The sequence below is a fragment of the Podarcis tiliguerta genome, assembly GCF_965153285.1.
Source record: "Podarcis tiliguerta genome assembly, chromosome: 6".
Taxonomy (NCBI): Eukaryota; Metazoa; Chordata; class Lepidosauria; order Squamata; family Lacertidae; genus Podarcis; species Podarcis tiliguerta.
In genome coordinates, this window is record NC_139539.1 from 43760893 (window position 1) to 43784723 (window position 23831).

The 23831-nt window shown below is 43.5% G+C and overlaps 3 protein-coding genes and 1 long non-coding RNA gene across 7 annotated transcripts in view; 1 reads left to right on the top strand and 3 right to left on the bottom strand.

The window, feature by feature from the left end:
* Positions 1-9148, bottom strand: part of BLTP3A (bridge-like lipid transfer protein family member 3A) — a 54062-nt gene extending 44914 nt beyond the window's left edge. The window contains exon 1 of the mRNA XM_083445615.1: positions 8825-9148. Coding sequence (XP_083301741.1) covers positions 8825-8868 — 44 coding nt within the window. The 5' untranslated portion in view covers positions 8869-9148. The remainder of the gene's footprint in view (positions 1-8824) is intronic.
* A 2791-nt stretch (positions 9149-11939) lies between these two features.
* On the bottom strand, positions 11940-19720 carry SNRPC (small nuclear ribonucleoprotein polypeptide C). The gene is made up of 6 exons (XM_083445953.1): positions 19610-19720; positions 17865-17907; positions 16717-16825; positions 15253-15342; positions 14543-14647; positions 11940-12293 (listed from the first exon to the last, which is right to left on the bottom strand). Exons 1-6 carry the CDS (start codon positions 19708-19710, stop codon positions 12169-12171), a joined length of 573 nt encoding a protein of 190 aa, XP_083302079.1. The 5' UTR covers positions 19711-19720; the 3' UTR covers positions 11940-12168.
* Positions 19721-20188: 468 nt separating this feature from the next.
* LOC310679980 lies at positions 20189-22865 on the bottom strand. 2 transcript variants are annotated; one of them, XR_014512579.1, is made up of 3 exons: positions 21258-22865; positions 20918-21137; positions 20189-20527 (listed from the first exon to the last, which is right to left on the bottom strand). It is a non-coding gene; the product is annotated as an uncharacterized lncRNA (long non-coding RNA). The 2 variants fall into 2 exon arrangements; XR_014512580.1 differs by having other exon boundaries at positions 20471-20545.
* Positions 22866-23014: 149 nt separating this feature from the next.
* ILRUN (inflammation and lipid regulator with UBA-like and NBR1-like domains) overlaps positions 23015-23831 on the top strand; it is a 31834-nt gene continuing 31017 nt past the window's right edge. Inside the window, exon 1 of one of the 3 annotated variants that reach the window (XR_014512572.1) lies at positions 23015-23367. Coding sequence is in view for 2 of the 3 variants with exons in the window: in XM_083445916.1 (XP_083302042.1) it covers positions 23210-23367 (158 nt within the window). In the remaining variant the exon portion in view is untranslated. The remainder of the gene's footprint in view (positions 23368-23831) is intronic. The other 2 variants (XM_083445916.1, XM_083445915.1) reach the window with 2 other exon arrangements.

Sequence of the window (23831 nt, forward strand, 5' to 3'; positions counted from 1 at the left end):
GGTTTCACCTTTGTCTCTATGGTTTAATCTTCAGGCTCGAGACAAAGTGCACTTGATTTTAGGCATTACATGGTTAAATTCAAGCACCAGGAGTGTACTGCTGGCTGGTTTACTTTCAAACACACAGCACTTTTAGGGGGTGCAGCTTTATGCTAAAACTTCCATTCCACTAAAAGATCATCCATTTTTAACAGTTTGAAGTTTTGTGGTTTCACACTTCCTTTCAGCTGCAACAGATATTTTAGGCAACCACAGTCACTAGTTTAACGAAGTCTTGCAAATTATCCAGCTACATGTAGGAGGTTATGATCTAAACCAAGGGTGGGGAAACTTTTTTACTTTCAAGAGACACATTCCCTGGGGAGTAATATCTCAGGGAGTGCATGCCAGGAATATACAAAGTTTTTTTTTTAAAAAGTAAATCTATTTATTAAGTTTGTATACCAACCTTCATCTGAAAGCAGTATACAGTGGTACCGCGGGTTAAGTACTTAATTCGTTCCAGAGGTCCGTACTTAACCTGAAACTGTTCTTAACCTGAAGCACCACTTTAGCTAATGGGGCCTCCTGCTGCTGCCGCGCCGCCGGAGCCTGATTTCTGTTCTTATCCTGAAGCAAAGTTCTTAACCTGAAGCACTATTTCTAAGTTAGCGGAGTGTGTAACCTGAAGCATATGTAACCTGAGTTACCACTGTACATGGTTAAAGAACAAAGTGAATCTTTCGTTCTGGAACCTTCTGCCTGCCCCTTGCCAACTGCATGAAATTAGGCCAAGGACCCCACTTGGTATAAAACAGTCATGAATGCAAAGCTGCTCTTCTTAGGAACAAAGGAAGCTTCCTAATACCGTTGGTTCATCTAGCACAGTACTGTCTACACTGACAGGCAGAAGTGCTAGGGCTTCAAAAATGCATCTTTCCCAGTCCAAATTGTAGAAGTGGGGCAGAGGTTTTCAACCTTTTTGGGTCCACAGCTCCCTCGACCAACTACATTCTTTCTGCAGCACCCCTGTGGGGATCAGGAGCCCAGTTATATCACCCCTTGCCTGCAGAGCAGGCAGTCCCTCACCCCTTTCAAACACCCTCCCTTGTGGAGTGTTCGCTCAGCCTCCTTTCTTTTCCGCTCTCCTTAGGAATCCTCTGAGCAGCTGCTGCCCCTGGTTTCTGAGCTGCCCCCACCCCAAAGAGAGGTGCCTCCTCACACTGCCCCACAGGGACCTGGGAAGCACCCCTTGGCCAGCCCCAGAAGCACCATTCATCTAGGGAGCTTGTAGCCAGGACTGCTGCAACAAACAGCTGTGCAAGCCTTTGGGAGGCAGAGACCTGAGAGGGCATCAGAGGAGGGAGCGAAGGAAAGAGGGGCAGAGGCCAGTGTTGCCTGCGGCATCCCTGACCATCATTCGTGGCATCCCAGGGTGCCACGGCACACTGATTGAAAACCACAGGTGTAGGAAAACCACTGATTGCAGGGACCTTATGCATGCAAACCGGATGCTCTGCCATTGCTTTGCTTCCCATCAGCGCGGCTCAGAGGAGGGAGTGTTTTGTCATCTGGGCAGCCCAGGACCTCCACACACACTGCCCGGGCTTTGTGCCATTGAGCTATTGCAATCTTCAATAATATTGTGTGGATGTATGGGCATTGGAGAGCCAGTGATAGTCAAAGAATTAATAAGAAATACAAATTTGTCCAAACCAAGGCAATTCGCAGACGGGGAATAAATAATTTTTCCTAATTTCTAGCTTATCTAGAAGATACCTAAAGACTATCTATGTTCTCCTCCTACTCCATTTAAATAGTATACTTTTAACTAGCTAAACACACCCATACCCTCCATTTCTTAGAGAGAATACAACTGCTGACTAATTGCTCAATAAGTTGATGCTATCCTCGATGGAAGAGATATGAGACCATGATGCATCTTCCCTCCCCCCAAGGATGATGTAATCTAGGTCCGTTTGAAAGAGAACAGTAGAAGCCAGTTTTGCAACACTAAAGAATAAAAAAACCTGCTGTTGAGGCTGACAGAGGAGGGAGAGAGTGACCTTCCACCTCTGGAAGGCAAAAGGGACCTCAGGATCCCTCTCTGGGGGCTTCATGTGTGTCAGTGTATTTGCTGCATGTACAAGTGCTGTGCTATCTGTTCCAACTTGTGGTGTTGTTGGCAGTCGTCTGTCTTGAGAGTCAACGGAGTACGCCTGTGGGGTGAAGTCAAACTGCAGCGTAAGCAGAACTGAAGTGACCTCCCCAGGGTGCAAGCCTGGGCAGTATGTCCTGGGTTGCCCAGATACAAAGTAAAGATAAAAGGTAAAGGACCCCAGAACGGTTAAGTCCAGTCGAAGGTGACTATGGGGTGCGGTGCTCATCTTGCTTTTCAGGTTGAGGGAGCCGGGGTTTGTCCAAAACAGGTTTCCAGGTCATGTGGCCAGCATGACTAAACCGCTTCTGGCACAGCAGGACACCATGATGAGTGCCAAACACCATTTACCTTCCCGCCACAGTGGTACCTTTTTATCTACTTTCACTGGTGTGCTTTTGAACTGGGAAGAATTGGCAGAAGCTGGGACAGAGCAACAGCAGCTCACCACCGTTGCGCAGATTCGAACCACTGACCTTCTGATCAGCAAGCCCAAGAGGCGCAGTGGTTTAGACTGCAATACGTTTGGCACCAGCTTAACTGCAGGAGTTGCTGGAAGGAGGTGTACAAGGCACCATCCAACTGTTTTAAGGACTCCACTCCAGATTTGTGTAGAGTTTACTCCCTAGCCCTTTCTTCTCCCCAAGACACCCTGCAAGGCAGCAGAGGTTTGGGAGTTTTCTTTCTTCTGGATGGGCTACCTTCCCAGATTAGCGAGCCCCTTCTGCCCCCCATTTTCCTCTACAGCATGTGCAGAAACTGCCTTCTTGACCACTAGCCCCACTATTGGTCTCATCTGCTCAACCCTCGTTAGGTTAACGTGAAGATTTATAGGGACTGGGGAATGCTGGCAGCCAGCCAGCCCCACTTTGGGGACTAATTGTTACCACCTACCTGAGGGGCCCCACTCAGCAATACTTGCTCACAGAATCACTACTTCATGACAGGTATCACACCAAGGACCTAGGTATGGAAACTCCAGAAAATTTGCTTTCACTTTTTGAACTTCAGCCTGTGACCTTCACTTGTACTTCCCCTTCCCTCTTCAGTTTTGTTTCCATCAACCCACCAAAACAGACTTCCTTTTTCTATTTCACTCACTCCAAATATTTCCTATGAGCCTTCTGGGTTTTGGAAAGATTGTCTTCAGAAATCATTTGAGGTCTCATGAGATACACATTATATTATAGACAAGAATCAAGGTACAGTTTTAGCCTATTACAAAATATTGCATAAAATCTAAATAGGACATTCTCATAATCTACTATCTATTCTGGAAAGTGGTTTGTTTGTACATTTGTTTCCCATAGGTTCAGATGACTCTTGAGATATCGTTGCCAAACTCAGCATGAGGGTTCCTGAAGTTGGAGCTTGCAGCAGTGGTGAAGCTGCATGCTCTGGCACTGGGGGCAGAGAGCAGGCGGGGGAGTGTGGCTGGCACATGTACCCCACTCCCTGATGGTGCCTGGGGCGGTGTGCTCCCCCTGCCCCCCCCATTCCTCCGCCAGTGGCTCGCAGGACACCATTCTTTATCCAGATGGTGGACAATACTGTCACTTTGATTTTTTTGGTGTAATGGATCCAAACTACGCAGATTTGGAAAACTCTGAAGATATTGTTGCCCCATTTGATGGGACAGTTTCAACCTACATGAATTTGGATGCCACTCGAGCATGAGGATTCCCGAGCAAGAGGCAGGAGTCTTCATCTATATTTGGACGCTGGGCACCATTTTGACACAAAATAGCATGCCAAATTAACCCCAATTCAACACTAGCTCCCCTCCAAATTGATTTGGAACCAACTCAGATTCTCCCTAGGTTAGATTAAAGTATTGAGTTAGTGTGTGCACACACAATCTCTAAACACAGTACCTGATTTCCCCAGTAGCACTGGGTACTCCACACTAGGCCAATGAAACAGCCAACTTAAAATCCCAACAATGTCCTAAATAGGGAACAATTTAATAGAATTCTTTCCTAGGCTCAATATGAATTCATTGCAGTGGTTCCACTCCTACTTTGTCAAGTTCAGAAGCTGATGCTATGGGATTATTGATTGGGCTGACCGAATCAACAAGTTGGGGTTCTTCTTGTTACAATTTCATTTTCACTTTTACCAAGACAATATAGCGAATGACTGATACCTTTACAGGTATTTCTTTGAAAAACATTTCTTGCTTTGCTTACTGGAACGAGCCAAACATTTCTGATGGGGGGAAAATCAATCACACTTCATTCATCCTGTGAAATGTAATTCTCTGGAAATGACAAATCAGCCCTGTTTAATTCATTTAGTTTTTTCTTCATCTGTGAAATGCAGTTTGTATATGGGATCAAAGGAAAGTCAGGAGAAGCAGAACTAGCAATTCCATCATCTTTCTTCCTGGTCCTCTTCTGCAGCAACGGAATATGAAAATCAAGCCACAGAATCATAGAGTTGTAAAGTTATAAGTGAATCCCTCCAACCCCCTGCAATATAGGAATATGCAGCTGTCTCATACGGGGATCGAACCTGCAACCTTGGCATTACCAGCACCACACTCTAACCAACTGAGCTATGCAACAATAGTCACTTATTTTAAGGAAGTTTACATTCCTAAGACCCACAATAAAACTTCAGTACAAGCAGAATCCTAAAAGAAATGTGGTCACTATTCAATAGAAATGTTTGAAATTTTAAACACAGACTAAAATTAAGTCATTCTATTCAAGAGATCACAATTCAAATATTTTTCAAGCCAGGGCAGAGAAGTTCATTCTTTAAGAAAATCTTTAGAGGGGGAAATGGTCTTAGCACAGTAAGCCACTCAAACACTGAGGTATTACATGAACTGAAAAAAGAGGAAATCAATCTAACCAGACTATTTCTCATCCTTAGGCTAAATACTGTCTGCCACTGATCATGAGATCATGTATCATTTGATACTCCAAAGCCTGCAAGCAAACTATTGGTGAGAGTCAGTAAGTGACAAAGCAGCAATTCCTTCACATGCACATTGTGCAACCCCCATGCCAAAAAACCCCCAACCAACCACCACCCCCCTCGGGAGTTAAGTGATTCAACAGCAGAAAAGACTGACCCAGAAGGAAACAACCTGGGAGCCTGAATACTAAAAACAAAGTAAATCACTGTAACGGCCTGTGTTTCTATAGCAACTCTCCAATCCTGGTTTGCACAACACAGTAGGCCAAGCAAATGCACAGCCCTCCCCCCCCCCCCCCGAAAAAAGCTCACAGCTGCGTTGCTCCTTCCTGGCAGTGGTGTAGCGTGGGGGGTACAGGGGGGGCCAGCCGCACCGGGCACAACATCTGGGGGTTAGGGTTAGAGGGCGCAAATCCACGGGTTAGGGGGTGCAAATTACTTGCCTTGCCCCGCGTGCTGACAACCCACGCTACGCCACTGCTTCCTGGTCCATTTTATTTCTGTGCCACACTGAACTAAACCAAGGTTTGGCTTGTGTGTGGTCCAAACCCAGGCTCACAGTTAAGTTCTCTCCATACTAACCATGGCAGCCCCTGCCTAGAAGAAAGTGCTACACAGAAGCAGCTTATCAACTCATTGGATGGATGAGGTCCCTTGGAATGCAGGACAGGTGATTGAGAGCCTTCTGATCTCTACCAGCTGTCCAGGATGCAGAGTTGTAAAGGGGAGGAAGAATGGCCAGTAGAACTAGGAATCTGAAAACAATAGTTTGCTCAAGTCTTAATCTTTAGTAAAATATTGTTATGGTGATCAGCTTATGTTGGGTAGGAAGTAATTTTGATTCTGCCAGAGCAAAAAATAAATGCTTGGCTGGCTCTGCCTTCTCAGTGCACATCTGTCTTATCCCTAAATTGACCAGGCTCCTTCCACTTAGGAAGATCCAGTCAAAGGGTGTTTTCTGTCTTTCTGCTTGATCACAAGAGGCCCTCATCCTGCGGCGAAACACTGGCCTGTGAAAAGCATGGCAGACACCGGGAAGACTTCTTAAATCATCTTATATCTAGTTATATGCTGCCTGCAACCAACTAAACCCTCTGTTTGCTGTCATCAGTGTTACTCCTTCATGATAAACCTTCTCCTATCCCATTCTTTCACCATTAAATAGTTTCTAAACTGCAGACATTGGCAACTTCAGCTTTAGGTTTTGTATTTTACCTAAGATAACTGCAGTCACAGAAAAAAATAGATACACAGTTTGCCTTATGGCAGGGAATATGTGTTTTGCAAGCCTACCAGCTATTTTAATATATTATGACAGTTTTGATGCATTTTCCTTCATTCACTACCAAAATAAGAGCAGATGGAGAAACGAGAATTCCTAACTTAACAAGAGTGTACTTCTGTTTTGGTACCACTCCTTTAAAAGCAGCCCTGTTAGTAATTGGTGAGTCACTGAATATATTTACAGGCTTGCTACAGACCAGGAACTTTAGTTCAAGTCTTTATGTGTTATTCTGCTAGATGTCAAATCTATATTACTTTTAGTTCAGTCATACAAAAAGCTTCAAAATATCAGGATTAGCAGCTGAGGGCCAGTGCTGCAAACCATGGCTAAAGATATTCACTGAGCTTTATGCTGGATTTTCATAGACTACTTTCCCCCCCTACATAATAAAAGTGTCCGAATGATTTTTCCACACATTTATGCAGTTGCCATCATTATTCATTCGTTGTAAGGGATCTACACACTTCTTTAACAAGAATATCACATTTTCACAGTGCTTGAACTGCAATATTTTTTACCTGGGTAAGGAAAATTAACATTTTAGCTAGCAGAATTACAATAGATATTATATGGCTTATGGCTGTACAGTTGTCATATTTCTGTAATTTGTTCTTCTTGGCTCTTTCGCTGTTTGGAAGTTTTACTTCATTTTAGAAATAACTTTATGCAAGTTACCTTTTGGGCTATTGGACAGGGAGAGGCATGGGAATTTACTTTAAAAACAAACATGCACCTACTATCAATGATAGCCAGGAGTTCTCATTTGCACCTACGGTACAACTATACCCATCCACCTATGCTACTCTGTGAATTTTTCAGTTTAATGTTGTTACAGTTCTTTATCAGACAAGGGCTACCATGTCTCATAGCACCACCACATGCCCTTTCTCCAAAAATACTTAAAAGGAAGTAGATTGGGGTGGGGGAAATGCATATAGCATCCTGCAGGTAGTCTCAGCTCTAAGCTGCCTTGTTTCACACTGATGGCCCCCTTGCTCTTTGGAATCTGAGGCAAGAAGCCATAGCAAGCAGTCTTCCCTCCAGCTTCCCCCAGTATTTGTACATTCTCTTTTACCTGCCCCAGAATGCATAGCCATAGTTAAGAAGGGAAGGAGCGAAGGGACAGCAACATGGTTACAGCAATGCTATCCTTTCCCCCACAATGTGCAGGCTGGATCATGAGGAGCGGAGAGACTACTGGAGTAAGGGGAAATAATGTGACCAGGGCACGTGTTAACTGATCATGTGGAAAAGCTTTAATTTAACGGACAGGCTCTTGCAAGTTGTTTCACGTCTCAGTTTTTGGTCAGTATTATAAACAAAAGGCACCTTCTTAAAGCCCCAAATGGGTAGGATTCTCAAAGGAAAACTAGCACACCATATTTTGAATTAGCACAGTTTGTCCTATGTTTTCCAACTTAGGCGTTTTCTATGTTAGTGACAGCCAGAAATATCATCAGCTTGCTAACAAATAATGATGACACAAGTGAAATGTGGCATGAATATGTACTGTGTACAAACAACACAGATGGTGAATTTAGTGTTGGGCATGAGCCCAGATTTCCAGAGTTTCAACTGTACGCACCAGTAATTTGTTACTGCTCTTCCCTCAATATATTGAGGGAATATATATGGACTGCTCATCCTAGCATATGCTTCTCCTCAGATATGCTATATTACTTGTGCTGTCCTTGCCCTCCCCACACTCTAAAACACTAACTACCTTGAAACAGATGTCTCCCTCTCTCATGTTACTAATCCCAAACGCAAAGGGAAAAAACTAACTCATGCAACGGTCCTTCAATTGTTTAAGACTCTGGTCACCAGCGGGAGAATTATTTTCATTTTTTTACTTATTTCAAACAAGCAAGCCAGAAAGATGCAAGCTTCGGAACTAGAAGCAGCTCTTAAGAGAAGATGTTCAGGCTTCACTGTGCAAAATTTAAACTAATCTGGAAGAGGAGGAAGCCAAAGGAACAGATTTTTTGTACACACACAATATAAAACAGTCGTGGGGGGGGGGGGAATCATCTCCAACATCATTACGGCCAGAGCTGAAGGATTAAAAGGCAACATCAACAGCAGGATTTCTTCTGTTGCCAAGGAAGGGACAGGGCAGAGGGCAGAAGAGAGAGAAGGCAGAAAACGGGCGAGGCAGAAGAAGGGGGCAGACCCAATGAAAGAACAGACGGCAACAAATGGAACAGGGGGCTGGGGAAGGGAAAGAAGTGCACAAGAAAACAAGCATTTTGTGGGAGGCAGATCATTAGGGGTGGGTCCGTCTGGTGAACCTTTTCCCCTTCCCCTCGTGGCTTCTGCTGTCGCAAAGACCCTGGCCACAGAGGAAGGTTTCTCGGGGACCCGCACCCCCATTCGCCTCTGCCTGCCCTTCACGCAGCCCCCCTCAAGGGCCCCCCTTTTTGCCTCCGCGCAACTCCAAGAGGGAGACCTGCAGGGCGTCCCCTGCCGACGCTCACCTGGACAGGTGCTTCAGGATCTGCTTCTTGAAGAGGCCAGCCATGCCGGGGCCCTGGACAGGACGAGGCTCCTCTTAGCGCCCCAGGTGCTCCATCACAGCCTCCCTCGCCGCCCGGCGCCTCCGCCGCTCCGGCCGCCTCCTGCCATCGCCAGTCCCCTCCCTCCTTCCCTCCCGGCCTCAGACGCCGACGGAATCCCTGCCACCACCGCGGCCAAGTCCGGCAGAGCCGCCTTCAGCCCCCGCCCGCCGGAGAGAGGCGGGACGAACACGGCGGCGTGGCAGCGCCCTCTGTTGGCTCACAGGGAGAGCAGCAGCAGACGCAGCCCCAGCAACCTCCTCCTCTCCCTGCATGGCACCGAAGCTGCAGCCAAAGCACAACATCCCCCGCGGTTTCTGTCGTTGTGGGCAATATGGTGTTTTGCTGTTTAATTCTTGTTATTGTTGGAGGAGGACTACCAGGAGGAATGGATGCAATTTAAAGACTATTTAGTTAACTATGTTAAGTTAACTTAATTGGAAAAGCTTGCAAATATCAGATAGGCTTAGGCTTTAAGTATGTAATGTGATGAATATGTTTAATGCCAAATTTGAAAGAAAGACAGATGTTAAGTGATTAAGTTAATTATATAAGAATATTGGTTTTGGAAAACTGTTAAAATGATATACATTGAAATTCAACCAGGGGGGTACGAGGAAGTCACTTAACAATGTTACTAAGACTGGTTTAAATAAGGCTGAGATTTTTGTTTGTCTAAAAAACTTTTTGGAACATTAATAAAAAATTTTGGAAAAAAATAATAATTCTTGTTATTGTTTTAAATTGGCCTTTGTCTGACGGGGAAGATGGATTTCTAAAATGCTCGAGGTTCCAAGGGCCACTTCGGCTGCTTGCCAGGCAGAGTATAAATAAATAGATAATAAACATCATAGTGGGGCACTCATGCAAGGCTGGCCCAAGACATCTTGCTGCCTGAATCAAAAGTCAAGGTGGCACCACCTCCCGTGCCATTTACAAACGCCAACCAGGCTGTCAGATGCCTTCTACTTCAACGCTACTGCCTTCCACTGCAAAGGAGGGCAGCATGTCAGGCACTCCTGTCTTCCACTGCCTCCCGCAGTTTGGTCAAACTCATGCTGGTAGCTTCAATAACACTGTCCAACCACCTCATCCTCTGTCCCCTTCTCCTTGTGCCCTCCATCATTCCCAACATCAGGGTCTTTTCCAGGGAGTCTTCTCTTCTCATGAGGTGGCCAAAGCAGCTGATATGGCTGTGCTTGTGGGATGCTCCACCCCCTTCTCCACAATTTTGCTCTGGTTGGTGAATATCAAATTTTAGTGAACAAAAAGCAAAGCAGATCCCACAAGTCCGCTCATGCTGCCCTAAGCAACTGTACTGCCTTAACCAATTAACAGAGGAATGTCAGTTTGCATACACAGTTCTGCTCACCAAGCTTTTAATGGTGCAAGCTGCCAACTCCCAACTGGATTTCAAATTCTGCAAGTATGGCAGGAATTCTCTAGGAAAAAGTGAAGACTACACTGCTGAGAACACACTTCAACACTTACGAAAAGCAAACATGACTCATTTTAAGGCAGGTCACATGCTATTTTCATGAAGCAATTATCCACAACAAAAGGGTGTATAGTTGCCCACAACTGCTAGCTCAGCAGCCCTGGTGACTCCATATGTCCACATAAAAAAGCAGAGGTCGTATCATAGCAATCTGCTTCTTGCACAACCAGAAGCTGTTAATGAAGTCATAAATACCCAACCCCAAACCAGAGATCACTGGTCTTTCACGTTTCAAGTAGTGTTAGGATTGCAGACAAATTTTCCATGAAGGTTCCCTTTAGGTTACAGAAGCAAATTGCTGATAACAAGAAGAATCAGGCTTAATATTTTACAGAATGCTGTTTTTAAATAGTTTTCCATTTCATAGTTTATTTTAATTGTATTATCTACTTGTCAGCCACCTTGCAAGGCTTTTCCCCTGAAAGGCAGGATGTGGATGTGGATGTGTGTGTATATATACATACATTACAGAAAAATAAATGAATAATAGTAAGTTTCTACTTGTTGGGAAATTTGATTTTATTGAAACCAATGGTTTCACAGAGTACTGTTATGCTATGTTTTTCAAAAAGATTAAATAGCACATTCATTTACAAATAGCATGTATTCTTCTGCAGCATCAAACTTTTTTTGAGTGTGCCATATGCAGAAAGCTTTTTTTATTAAACTAAAATATCATATCTGCATTACGCATTTAAGGAATATAAAACTTTGACTGTTTTTCCATTCTGTACAGCATGAGTGGTCACTGTGCTCAGGAATCATTTGCATCTCTCAGACTCAAACTGTTCAGAAGAAGCACAACTCCCCAGCAGTGCTGTCTCAAGGGTTTCTGCTGCTAGAAGACTTGCTGCTTCATACCACCCCAACCAAAAACAAAGGTGATGGTAGGAACACATACCGAAGGAAACCTCTAAGGCAGATCACCAGGAAGCATGGGGAAGGGTAGCTAGGAACACTAAGGTGGAGAGAGCAACAGTGTGTGTGTGTGTGTGTGTGAGAGAGAGAGAGAGAGAGAGAGAGAGAGAGATCCAATAGCAGGTAGGGTGACAGGATACCATGTGCAGCTCTTGGGGAAAGAGGGAGAACAACACTACCTCCACCAGAGGCAGGGAAGAAGAAAAAGAAGAAGAAGAAGAAGAAGAAGAAGAAGAAGAAGAAGAAGAAGAAGAAGAGTTTGGATTTGATATCCCGCCTTTCACTCCCTTTAAAGAGTCTCAAAGCGGCTAACATTCTCCTTTCCCTTCCTCCCCCACAACAAACACTCTGTGAGGTGAGTGGGGCTGAGAGACTTCAAAGAAGCGTGACTAGCCCAAGGTCACCCAGCAGCTGCATGTGGAGGAGTGGAGACGCGAACCCAGTTCCCCAGATTACGAGACTACCGCTCTTAACCACTACACCACACTGGAAGGTGGGAGCATGGCAGTAGTGGCAGCATCATGAATTGTGCCTCAACCATATGAGCAATCTGGTTTATGACTTACCTATTTGACCTACTGAACCATGTACGTGGGATGAACAACACAAAGACAATGTGTCTAACAAGTATCAAAGGTTTATTCCAATAATGAACAAGGACATGTGTCTGCTAAATGTTACAAACCTCTAGTCCAGTCTTCTGTTTCTTCCCTCCCTCCTTAACCCATTTAAGTTTGGAAACTGAAAAACCAGGTGGTTTGTTGCTGCTTGGGACAATGGTACTCCCAGGGCTTTCGTTCACAGGTGGGTGTACACAAAACACAGGCAGAATGGTCAGTCCACTTCCACTTTATCTGTCTGGGCGAGCCATTCCTGGTCTGGTTGGCACCATCATGGGTCTGGATGGAGGTCTCATCATAGGTGGCCCTGGCATCATTGGCATATGTCCTCCCATAGGCGGCCTCATTCCAGGAGCTACAGCAAAGTAAATTTAAAGCATCAGAAATGTACTAGCCAATTTCTAGTCAAAGACACCACAATGTCTATTAAAAGTGTCTTGAAAAGACCACCTAGATTTCTAGGAAGAAGCTTCCACGTTTTCAGTATGGAAAGAGAAAACCTTCCTAGACTAGTGGTTCTTTGGAAATGTTTTGTCATTTCTTCACTGCAGATTACATTGGTTTAGATCCTAAATTGTTCTTCCATTTACACAGGAGGATGACTTGCTTTCATTCTGTATGCCAATCCCCCATGCCATTCCCAAAGGCCTCCCATCTTCCAGGAGCATATTTCAAGTGGTACAGGAAAGTCCTGTTCCATGAAATGAAGTTTCCTGGAAGGAAAGTTGATATCCAGTTCCATTGTTTTGCCTGTCTATGATAGTGCTATGATAGTACATACTTCAAAAACAAGTGCTAGATTAGATAGCTTCCAAATGCCGATAGCGCCCACAAACACTGATAATGCCTTCAAAGTTCCAGAATTGGACCAGAGCTTACACAACATACTTACACAACCAGGTCTTTCATACATTGCTGTTTTGTACTGCATAATATATTTGGTATTTCATATGGAAGACATATAGGATACTCACTTAACACAGGCTAAATTATTTGGGCGTACTTAATGGTCACACAGGGGACGCGGGTGGCGCTGTGGGTTAAACCACAGAGCCTAGGACTTGCCGATCAGAAGGTCGGCAGTTCGAATCCCTGCCAACCTAGCAGTTCGAAAGCACGTCAAAGTGCAAGTAGATAAATAGGTACCGCTCCGGCGGGAAGGTAAACTGCATTTCCATGCGCTGCTCTGGTTCGCCAGAAGCGGCTTAGTCACGCTGGCCGCATGACCCGGAAGCTGTACGCCGGCTCCCTCGGCCAATAAAGTGAGATGAGCGCCACAACCCCAGAGTCTGTCACGACTGGACCTAATGGCCAGGGGTCCCTTTACCTTTACCTAATGGTCACATGGTAAAGAGCATGCCCAACACTTTGCTTACTGCTAAGAGTGCTTCCTGTTTTACACACTTTTAATGGTGGCAAAGGGTATTAGTAATATTGTTCCAGCACTGCTTGATGAACAATTGCCTGTTTTAGGTGTTGTGGTCAAACCATGATTTGGGGATGGAGAGCACCTCCCTCCCTTGTTTGCTTAACCATGGGATGATGTGACATCTGAATCAGGCAAACAATGGTTAATGCTAACTAGGACAACTTCTGAATCGCAGTTTGCAAACCCACTTCAAGCCATGGATTGAAGGCAATTTTTAGTTTGCTAAATGTGGACTTCACAGCAGGCTATGGCATAAGAAAATCAGGAAAGGAAAATGGAATCTGCAAGAGAGCGGAGAAGAGTCTGAGCCTGAAGAGTATTCATCATGGCTAAACCATAATTTTCCTAGTGGAAAGGTTGGGAATTTTGGTGACACTGAAAAAAGCTTTCTTTTGGAATCAGTGAAATGCTTTTTAAGATAAGGTTTTATTCACTCCAGATGTATAGTATGATCTTTTAAATGAATAACAGTCTATGCAACAGCACTACAGAATAATTCCTGGCACCTTCTGATCACTCCAAATTGCACAATGAAACAAAACCAACAAGCGTTAGAATTCTTAACAAATTTGTAATCTAACTGTACCATTGAGGGCTAGAGAAGTGGGAGGGAGAAGAATATGGGATGTCTCTTCTCTGTTATTATGCTTTACTTATTGTTTTCATTTTTAGTTTTGTAAAATTAAATAAAAATCCAATGAAAATAATATAAAATATTTTAATAAACCATAACAAGATTAAATATGCTAAAGTATAAATGTATTTTAAAAGTAAATAAAAATAAAAAATGTGACAGAAGTAAGTTTAAGAATTATACAGAGAAACATCTCAGCTACCACTTTAATCAGTAAATATCAATATATATTTTTCAGATCTTTATCTATACATAGAAACATGAGACCTTAAGGATGGCACCTCCCAAGATTCCTATGAAACAGGCAAGACCAAATTTTAAATGAATGTTGATTATAATCCAGCAAGGGGTTTATCCCAAGGGGAGAAAACTGGATTAACCCAGACACTAGAGAGATGGGAGAACTTCCTAGACAATGAAGGTTTTAGGGAAACTTACAACATATAGGAGCTCAAGCTCTAGTTAAGGACCTATGCACATGCACACACACATGTATCTTCAGAATACAAGAAATTAAAGCAAAAGGGCATCCAGAACTTACCAGGGCCAACTGGCATCATTCCTGGGGGTGGTGGGCCCATCATTGGCATCATTGGAGGGCCACCCATGTGGGGTGCTGGCATCATACCAGGCCGTGGAGGACCAGCTCAAGTATGAAAATAATGGACAAATGTCAAAATAAGTTTGCACATCAACCTGACATCTCAGAAACACTTGAGGTTTTTGAAGATTGCCAACAATCTTTTTGCATCCTAACTGTCTGCTAGTTCTTCCCCATAAGAAGTTAGGAGTTGGTGAAATATCTTATCTATTCACCATTACAACCAGTTGTTGTAATGGTGAACAGATAATATTGTAATGAACATCAGCTGTTCATTATAAATAGCTCTTCTTCTTCTTCAGTGATCACTCCTAGCTGAGTAAGATTGCAATGTTATTCGTAATTAATAAATGACTGCTATTCTGTTTAAAGTACAGTGGTACCTCTGGTTGCAGACGGGATCTGTTCCAGAGCTCCGGTTGGATCCCGAGGTTTCTGCAACCAGAGGGACTGCTTCTACGCATGTGGCAAAACCCCGGAAATATACTTTCGGGTTTGCCGCTTACGTATCCTGAAGTTTATGTAAGCGGAGGGATACGTAAGCGGAGGTACGACTGTACTACCCAAATAACCACGTAAAATTTTCCCTGTAACACATACCAAATTATTGCCATACTAGCCAGAGATAAAACATCAATATTCATACTTACGGATATTAGGTGGTGGTGGTATCATAGCTCCTCCTGGAGGTGGCGCAGAGAATGGAGTAGGTGGAATTTTGCCTTGCTGAAATGCAGCCGCTACATTAATGCAAATAAATAAAAGCCAAACATAATTAGTTACTGAAGTTTTCCTATACGTTTCTGATTCTTTTTAGTGACCAAATGCATACTTTCTATGTGGAACTGCCTCAAGTTCTCTAGTCATGCAATGTCTTTAGTTCTGCAGCTGCTTGGATTTATTCCTTCCAGCCAATTTATCTATTCCCACAAGCAGGAAAGCTTCATCCATTTCAATAAACCATATTTTCAAATAAGTATAAGAGCGAGAGAACATTGACAAACACATTTTCTGTTAAACATGACTGATGTAAGGAACTTGGCAACATTTACAGTAAATTACCATGCATGTCTCCTCAGAAGTAAAACCCACTAAGTTCAACTGAACTTAATTCCAGGTAAATTTGCTATTTTAAACACACTGACTGCTAAGTAAACCTCAGTGATCACATTGGGAGACATTAAAGTAAGCATGCATAGGATCCTACAGTAAGGCCATGAAGGTGTGCATATGAAACTGAAGTGCTTTCAAAAGTTTCAAAACTAGGTTCTAAACTGGGGCTATATTCCTGCCACCATTTACCTAAGACCCACAGAACTCAATATGACTTACATCTGAGTAAATGTGCATAGGATTGCTCCAGAAAACATCCAGATTTATTTATTTAAAGTTGAAAACATTTCTAAACCACCAAACCAAGATTAAGAAAAAGTATCAGTGGTGAACAGCATGAAACTAACAATAAAACTAAGTTTACAAAGAAAAAGTAGAAAAGATACCACAAAACAATAGATCTGCTCAATACATCAAGCAAGCTTGATCTTCTCTCAGGGAAAGCCTGGACAAACAGATGAGTTTTAAGCAGGCATCAAAATGCCAATACTGCAAGTGCCTGCTTGGTGTTTGTTGGAAGCACATTCCAAAGGGCAAAGGCCCTTTGTGGACACAAGATTAAAAACAAAAGCATATGGCACTCCTAAGAGTCTCCCTTAGAAATGTTTGTCAATGTGTTGGACAAAGATACTTAAAGGAACAATTTCCCCAATATTTTAAGAGAAACATCACCAAATATGGTCCCCTCAGCTCAACAAGAAAACAACTGAATAATAGGTTATAATTTTTTGTTGTTGTTAAGGGCTTGAATGTGGTAACATAGGACACAAATTCCACAATTCTTCAACAGGGAATTCTTATAAAAGTCTGCATTCATTATTACATGACATGGCCTTTAAGTCCAGCAGTTCTGCAACTTTCCAAAAAAAGGAGCTGAAGGAGGCAGAGCTTCAACTGCAAACATATTGTGGAAAAAAAGATTGAATTAATTCCCTAGGTAAGTGTAAACTTCAATCAAATAAACAAGTATGTGAAATAGCCATTGCATTGATATGACTTACTTGTTTTGTCAATCAGGCTCTGTGCTTGTTCTTCCATCCATTTTTGATAGTAGTCTTTCACATTTTCTTTATGTTTCCTACCACTGCAATGGGTTTTCCTCACAGATGGCTGCAAGACATAAAACTTTTGCTCTCCAAGCACCAAACATACCCATGTGTCTAAAATATTGATAAATTTCACCTAACCGTTCCTGTACCAATATAGGAATAGAACCTTTACATATAGTCTCAAATCATGATTTTATCACAAACTAGTAAACTACCAAGTAGACATGAGAATCTAGTGAGTTTGCTCACTGAGTCATCATCTTTCAGTATTCGTGATGACATAATGTAAAATTGACATTTCTCTTTAGAAAGAAAATTGTCAGGACAACAAGTAAAGGTAAAAGACCCCTGGATGGTTAAGTCCAGTCAAAGGCGACTATGGGGTTGCAGTGCTCATCTTTCTTTCAGGCCAAGGGAGTCAGTGCTTGTCCACAGACAACTTTCCAGGTCATGTGGTGAGCATGACTAAACTGCTTCTGGCGCAACAGAACACTGTGACAGAAACCAGAGCTCACTGAAACGCCATTTACCTTCCTGCTGCAGCGGTACCTATTTATTTACTTGCACTGGCGTGCTTTCAAACTGCTATGTTGGCAAAAGCTGGCACAGAGCAACGGGAGCTCACCCCATCGCACTGATTTGAACCGCCAACCTTCAGCAGCACCACCCGCTTTTACCTACCTCAGGATAACAATGAACAGTCAGCATAGTGATTTTATTAAGGTCATGGTTGGTCACTAAATATTTACCCAAGCAACCATCCTGCAGCCAACCAATAGTCTTCAACTCACATCCATGATATTGAGCTCAGGCATATTTAACTTCTACCCTGACCTGTCTCATTCACTTAATAATTAATCATGTATATAAATTATAATGAAATTAATCATGAATATAAATATTTGCAGCATGGCATAGAAAACTATTGAAGTTCACCACACAATTTCACACTGAGGGTGTTTTTAGAATGACATTCTATCTATCTAGATGAAAGTGATAGGCTTGCATATTAGATTTTATTTAGGAAATGTATTCAGAAGTAAACCTCTGAAGAACTGTTTTAACTTTCATACTGTAACATTGTGAAATGTCCTACTTACAGAGTCATGGGTGAGGTAAGTATCACAGTAATCACAATAAAACCTGGAACGAGAGACAAATATGCACTGGAACTAGGGTAATGATTGTTTGCTTCTTAAAATATCAGTGTTTTCAAAAGTTTAATATGCTTTTTAGTTAAAACTAGTAATTTAGTTCTGTTGCTTTTACAAGAAGAAGCTATTTCACTATATTTTCCTCAAAAAAAAATTCACCTGTTTTATGCAATGGCATCCTTCAGATTTACTTATCTTTATCTATGTGCAAAGATAGATTCTATCTAGTCACTCTCATTGATACAGTGGTACCTCGGGTTAAGAACTTAATTCGTTCTGGAGGTCTGTTCTTAACCTGAAACTGTTCTGAAACTGAGGTACCATTTTAGCTAATGGGGCCTCCCACTGCTGCGCGATTTCTGTTCTCATCCTGAAGCTAAGTTCTTAACCCGAGGTACTATTTCTGGGTTAGCGGAGTCTGTAGCCCGAAGCTTCTGTAACCCAAGGTCCCACTGTAATAATATAAATCCCTTCTTAAAGATAAAGACTGAGAAAAGAAATCAGTGTTGTATGCAGTGCTCTTTGTGTGTGGAACAGAATTTCACTTGCAGTCGGGACCACCGTCCTCTCTCCCCCCCTACAGCCCTCCATGCATCCTCAAAATCTGCTCCAGAGGCTTGGAGGACCAGATTTTGGATGTGTGCTAGGGTAGCAGAGGTCGTCCTCTTGTAAAAGCAAAAGTCCACTGATGCAATACTGGATTCAGCTCATTCTTTTCTTTCTTAAGTGACAGAAAAACAAAATGCACTGGTTAACAGTGACTGTGTCAATCACAGCTAACATCAGAATATGTTAGAACTGTATCAGCCTAGATAGTTCAATTTGTTAGAGTGTGGTGCTGACAACGCAAGGTTACAGGTCTGATCCCCTTATGAGATAGCTGAATATTCCTTTATTGCAGGGGGTAGGACTATACGACCCTAGGGGTCCCTTCCAACTCTACAATTCTATGATCCTATGAATAGCTTGTCCCCGCATACAGGGCAGCTGAGTCTGTGAGCCACCAAATATTTTAATTATTCACAATGCCTCAAATATTCCCTGGCATGGTGCGAAGTCTAAATGGGTTCTTCCCAGAGGGCAGTTTACCAGGAGGCAGCACAAGTTGTCAGCAAAATCTGCAGTCAAATCTCATGATCAGTGGGACATAGTTGGAAGTAAGAAGAAGGGTCACAGCTCAGGGGTAGTACCTACTGTTTTGATCCCCATAATCTCCTGGTAGGGCTGGGAAAGCCTCTGAAATATGGAGAGTGGCTACCAGTCAGTACACTGGCAGCAGTAATGAGCTAGATGGACCAATGATCTGAGCGTATATAAGGCAGTTTCTCTATGTTCCTGCGAAGACCTCAGCCTTAAGGCCTCTGCACGCACGCACACAAAAATGGTGTGTGTGTGTGTGTGTGTGTTATTTGAATTCGCGAATATTTGTGAGGAAGCCCGACCAAGCATTAAGAGCCACAATTCTCTTTAGTGAAGCTATTAGGAAGCCCACTTAAAAGAATTACGTACATGTGTACAAACCGGAACCAGCACAGAGAACGTACACAAACAATATACGTAAATATATGGGACAAGCCACCTGTTCCCCCACCCCCTTCCACAGAACATTGTTCTACTAAGTCTGTACGCACTTTTCACCCTTCCCAGTTCCCACCAGAGCTTTTTATACGAAGGCTCTCCAGTTTACTCACTTGGGCATGTTGCTCGCTAGCGATGCGCTACCGGCCGCGCAAATGTCTAAAGGAAATGGCGCAATTATTATGCGACAACCGTTCCCGTTTTTTTTAACCATAGAGATTTTAAAAATCGGACTTCCGGCAAAAAATAAAAAGCGCCCTTGTATTGAGTCTCTATGGTCAATGCAGAACAGAGGCGCTCTAAGTCTTAGGCATTTCTATGGTAAACCCCCCCCCCCTCTATATGCCTTGCCTTGGAAATTAAGAGAGCAAAACCATATAAATTTCAGGCCGGAAGTGATAATAACCGGTTATTACTGTGATCATCGTTACCTTTATGAATGGCGCCGTACAAAACACGGGAGATAGATTCCTACCTGAGGGGTTTACAATCTGTAAATCAACAGAGAGCAAGGAAAGGAAAATTTAGGTTAGTTGTTGTATGAGGTGGGGTTGTGTCAAACGGATTCATCGAAAAGGTTATTGTTATTTCTTTTTAGCAACTGGAAAAGTCCATAACTTTAAGATTTTACAAGTATATGATGACTCATTCCCCTCCCCTCATCTGTGTTAATTAGAAATTAATGACAAATTAAGAGTTGCCTGTATTTTAAAATTCTCCTTCATATAGAATATTCTCATTGCATGTAGAAAATTAGAATAACAGGACTGATGGGGAGGAAATTGCTGGCATCTGCAGATTGAAATGGTACAGTTCATAAAGGATGGTATGTGATTTTACTGACAATGTGTCTGGTAATACTAGAGATCTTCAAGTTCAAGTAGTTTTTTTATTCACCATGGGGACAGTGGGGTCATTGAGCAAGGCAGCAAAATGGGTGGACTTACTCTAACATTCATCCCTAACACATAATAATAGGTCCAACGAAGTTCCAGTTGTCTTGGGAAAGGCATTCAGCAGTCTTCTGCATGCTAATGATATTTAGAGACCTTAAAGGTAAAGGTACCCCTGCCCGTACGGGCCAGTCTTGACAGACTCTAGGGTTGTGCGCCCATCTCACTCAAAGAGGCCGGGGGCCAGCGCTGTCCGAAGACACTTCTGGGTCACATGGCCAGCGTGACATCACTGCTCTGGCGAGCCAGAGCCGCACACGGAAACGCCATTTACCTTCCCACTAGTAAGCGGTCCCTATTTATCTACTTGCACCCGAGAGTGCTTTCGAACTGCTAGGTTGGCAGGCGCTGGGACCGAACAGCGGGAGCGCACCCCGCCGCGGGGATTCGAACCGCCGACCTTTCGATCGGCAAGCCCTAGGTGCTGAGGCTTTAACCCACAGCGCCCCCCGCGTCCTTAAATTGAACCTTAAATTGAAGCAATTCCCATTCGTGCAACTTACTTAGTATAAAGTATATATGACAGAATTCAAAATCCATGAGCCAGAAAAAAAAACCAGTCAGATTCTTAGAATATTCCATCCATTACTTGGGACCAGTGTCACCCTTTCTTTCTCCATGTTGATTGGTCTGTTCTTCCTTTAACATACTGCCCTGATTTCACCCTAAATTTGTGTTTCAATACTCACTGTAAAAATATTGAAAAACAAAACACTGGTGTCAATATTACATATCAGCTTTTGAACAATCTTGTGTTTCAAACAGTACAGTTCTTCCAGCTTGCTACCTACTTTAAGTCAAGGCTAACCTGATTATAGGGCAGATTGGAGATTTCATATTGGGTGGCGGATTCAAGCAGAATTTTGGACAAAATATGTGATCCGTAGTTCTCAGGCTTCCAGCAGCAGTAGTTGGGAAAGCGGCTCAAAAATGTAACCAGGCATACATATTGTGCCCAGGCCCCTGAAACATCTCGTCTTCTTCATCTTCAAGTAGTGAAAATACTAAAACTAGACGTGATCTGATTCTAATCCTGCCTAAGGTTCTTTTCACCACATAATAGATAAAACCTTCTCCAAAGAGATGGACTACTACAATTGACTTGGTTATCAAATGCTTCCTTTTTATGCTGGATGGCATATGATTGGCACAGTCATTCTAAACACTTGGGGCACAATCCAAAGGACAGTTGGCTTTAAATAGTAATAGAATGAATGCACATTATTAAAAATAATACACCTACTTTTTAAATCTAAAGAATTAGTTAAATGAATTACCATTTATTAGTGGCCATTTAACTTATTTTTATCATTGGCTATATAACAATTTAGATATGAGTCAGGTGAATTAATTTTCTCTAATTGCATTACAAAGATTTTGTCAAATGATTACTTGTATTTAAATTGAGAACTTCCGCAGTTACCCAGCACAATGAAATGCACAGCTATGCTGTGTATATTTAATGTTTTCATAGCTGCATACGTCTTTTGTTTTTATGTTGTGGTTTTTTGCCTTTGAAAATACCTACAACTATGTTGTGAAATGCAGTGAACTGTATTTGCATCGGTGTTTCTTTTTGAAACTGAAAATGCTTTGTCTCTATCAGATCTGTAAAAACCGGCCCTTCTGGCAAAACCAGATTAGCAAATTTACATAAACTGTGGTGAGAAGGTTCTGGCTTGCCTACTTTAAACAACCAGGGCTGCAGTTTTAGGCATATTTAGACTGTAATCCTAACCAGATCTACTCAGATGTAAATCCTATTGGAGTCAATGGGGGCTTTCTACCAAGTCAGTGGGTTTAGGATTGCAGTCTTACCTAGGGGCAAGCAAGCTCCATTGAATTCAGTGTGACTTTTGAGTAGACATGGTTAGGATTGTAGCCTTAGGCTATGAGCCTACACACACTTACCAAGGAGTAAACCCCATTGAATTTAGTGTGGCTTACTTCTGTGTAGACATGTACTTCTGTGTTACACGGTATTGGATGCGTGAAGGCTTACTGAACTCAGCGGGACTTATTTACGAATATACATGCCTAGCAATTGCACGTGTTTCTTAAAAGCATCGCGATCAGCTTTCACTTGTTTTTATTTTCTCGTCACTTTTAAATTTTATTTTAGCTTTCAATGCCCAAGCTGGATACCAGTGTCAGAAATCTCATTTAAAAAACAACACCCGAAACACCCGGTGTTTATTAAGAGTATTTTAGGGTACACAACGTAGTTAACAGTATAGAGGGTTAAATCCCCTCCGTATTACGACAAGAGAAAGAAAAGGGCAGCAGCCGAACAAAACGAACAGAAATGTCGCTTCTGCAAAGAAGGATACAATCTGATGCACACTTATTTGGAAGCAAGGAGACCCGCTGGGCTCAATGGCACTTACTTCCGAGTAAATACGCGTAGGATCGGGTTATACAAGCCTCGCTGCCCAAATTAAAAAGAATAATAACCCAAACGCGCTCAATCTACCTTAAGCGCAGCTTATTTGCATCCAGAAACCGCCCCCTCCCCTCTACTGCATTGGGCTGTTTGTGTTTTGGTCCCCTCTGCTATGATGTCATCACGTCTGTGAGGTCACGGCGCGCGGTGACGCTAGCGACGTCGGCGTGCCCTGCGTGCTACTCGCCCGCTTGCTTTTCTCGCTCGCTCCCCCTCCCCCCCATGCAGCTCTGAGGAGGCGGTAGTGGCGGCTCACGGGCAGCCCGGGGCCTAGTGGAAGGGGCCGGGCTGGCGCGGGCAAAGGGGCTCCCGTCGCCATGGAGGGGATGGAAGTGGACCTGGACGCCGAGTTGATGCAGAAGTTCAGCTGCCTGGGAACCACCGACAAGGACGTGCTCATTGGCGAGTTCCAGCGGCTTCTCGGCTTTCAGCTCAGCCCCGCCGGCTGCGCCTTCTTCCTGGACATGACGAACTGGTACAAGCCCTGAGGGGAAGCAGGGGAGGCGGGTGGGCAAGGTGGGCCGCGGCTGGGGGGGGGGGCGCGTGGGTTGACCGTGTGGGTCTTGGCCGTGTCTTCTCGGGAGGGCTGAGCGGAGGAGGCCCTGGCGGGGCTGACTTCGCCAGGCCCAGCTCGCTCTCCCGGTCCTGGGGAAGTTGCCCCGCCAAGGAAGTCCGGGCGAGGGCTGGATCCCGAACGCGCTGGCGGCGGGGGAGCAGCGTCGCGTCTCTCCTCTCTTTCTATGGTGGACCAGCTCCGTCCAATGTAAACAACCTTAGTGTGACGCGTCTTCACTCGCGGAGCATGTCATACTAGTACCGCCAAAATATAAAGGAGCAGTAGTCGCTTCCACCCACCCCCCTCCCGTCTGTAAAGGCATTTGGATGAGGCCCTCTTTCGACAGGAGTAGGCGTCATCTTGGGTCCAAATCCGTGGGTCGT

Excerpts from the sequence above, each read along its gene's own strand:
- SNRPC (XM_083445953.1), bottom strand. The coding sequence starts at position 19,710 with ATGGTTAAAAAAAACGGGAACGGTTGTCGCATAATAATTGCGCCATTT. Across the intron at positions 15,343-16,716 it reads GAGCCTGATTGACAAAACAA|CGGCTGCATTTCAGCAAGGC; the intron begins GTAAGTCATATC and ends GCATTAATGTAG. Across the intron at positions 12,294-14,542 it reads AATGATGCCAGTTGGCCCTG|CTCCTGGAATGAGGCCGCCT; the intron begins GTAAGTTCTGGA and ends ACTTTGCTGTAG.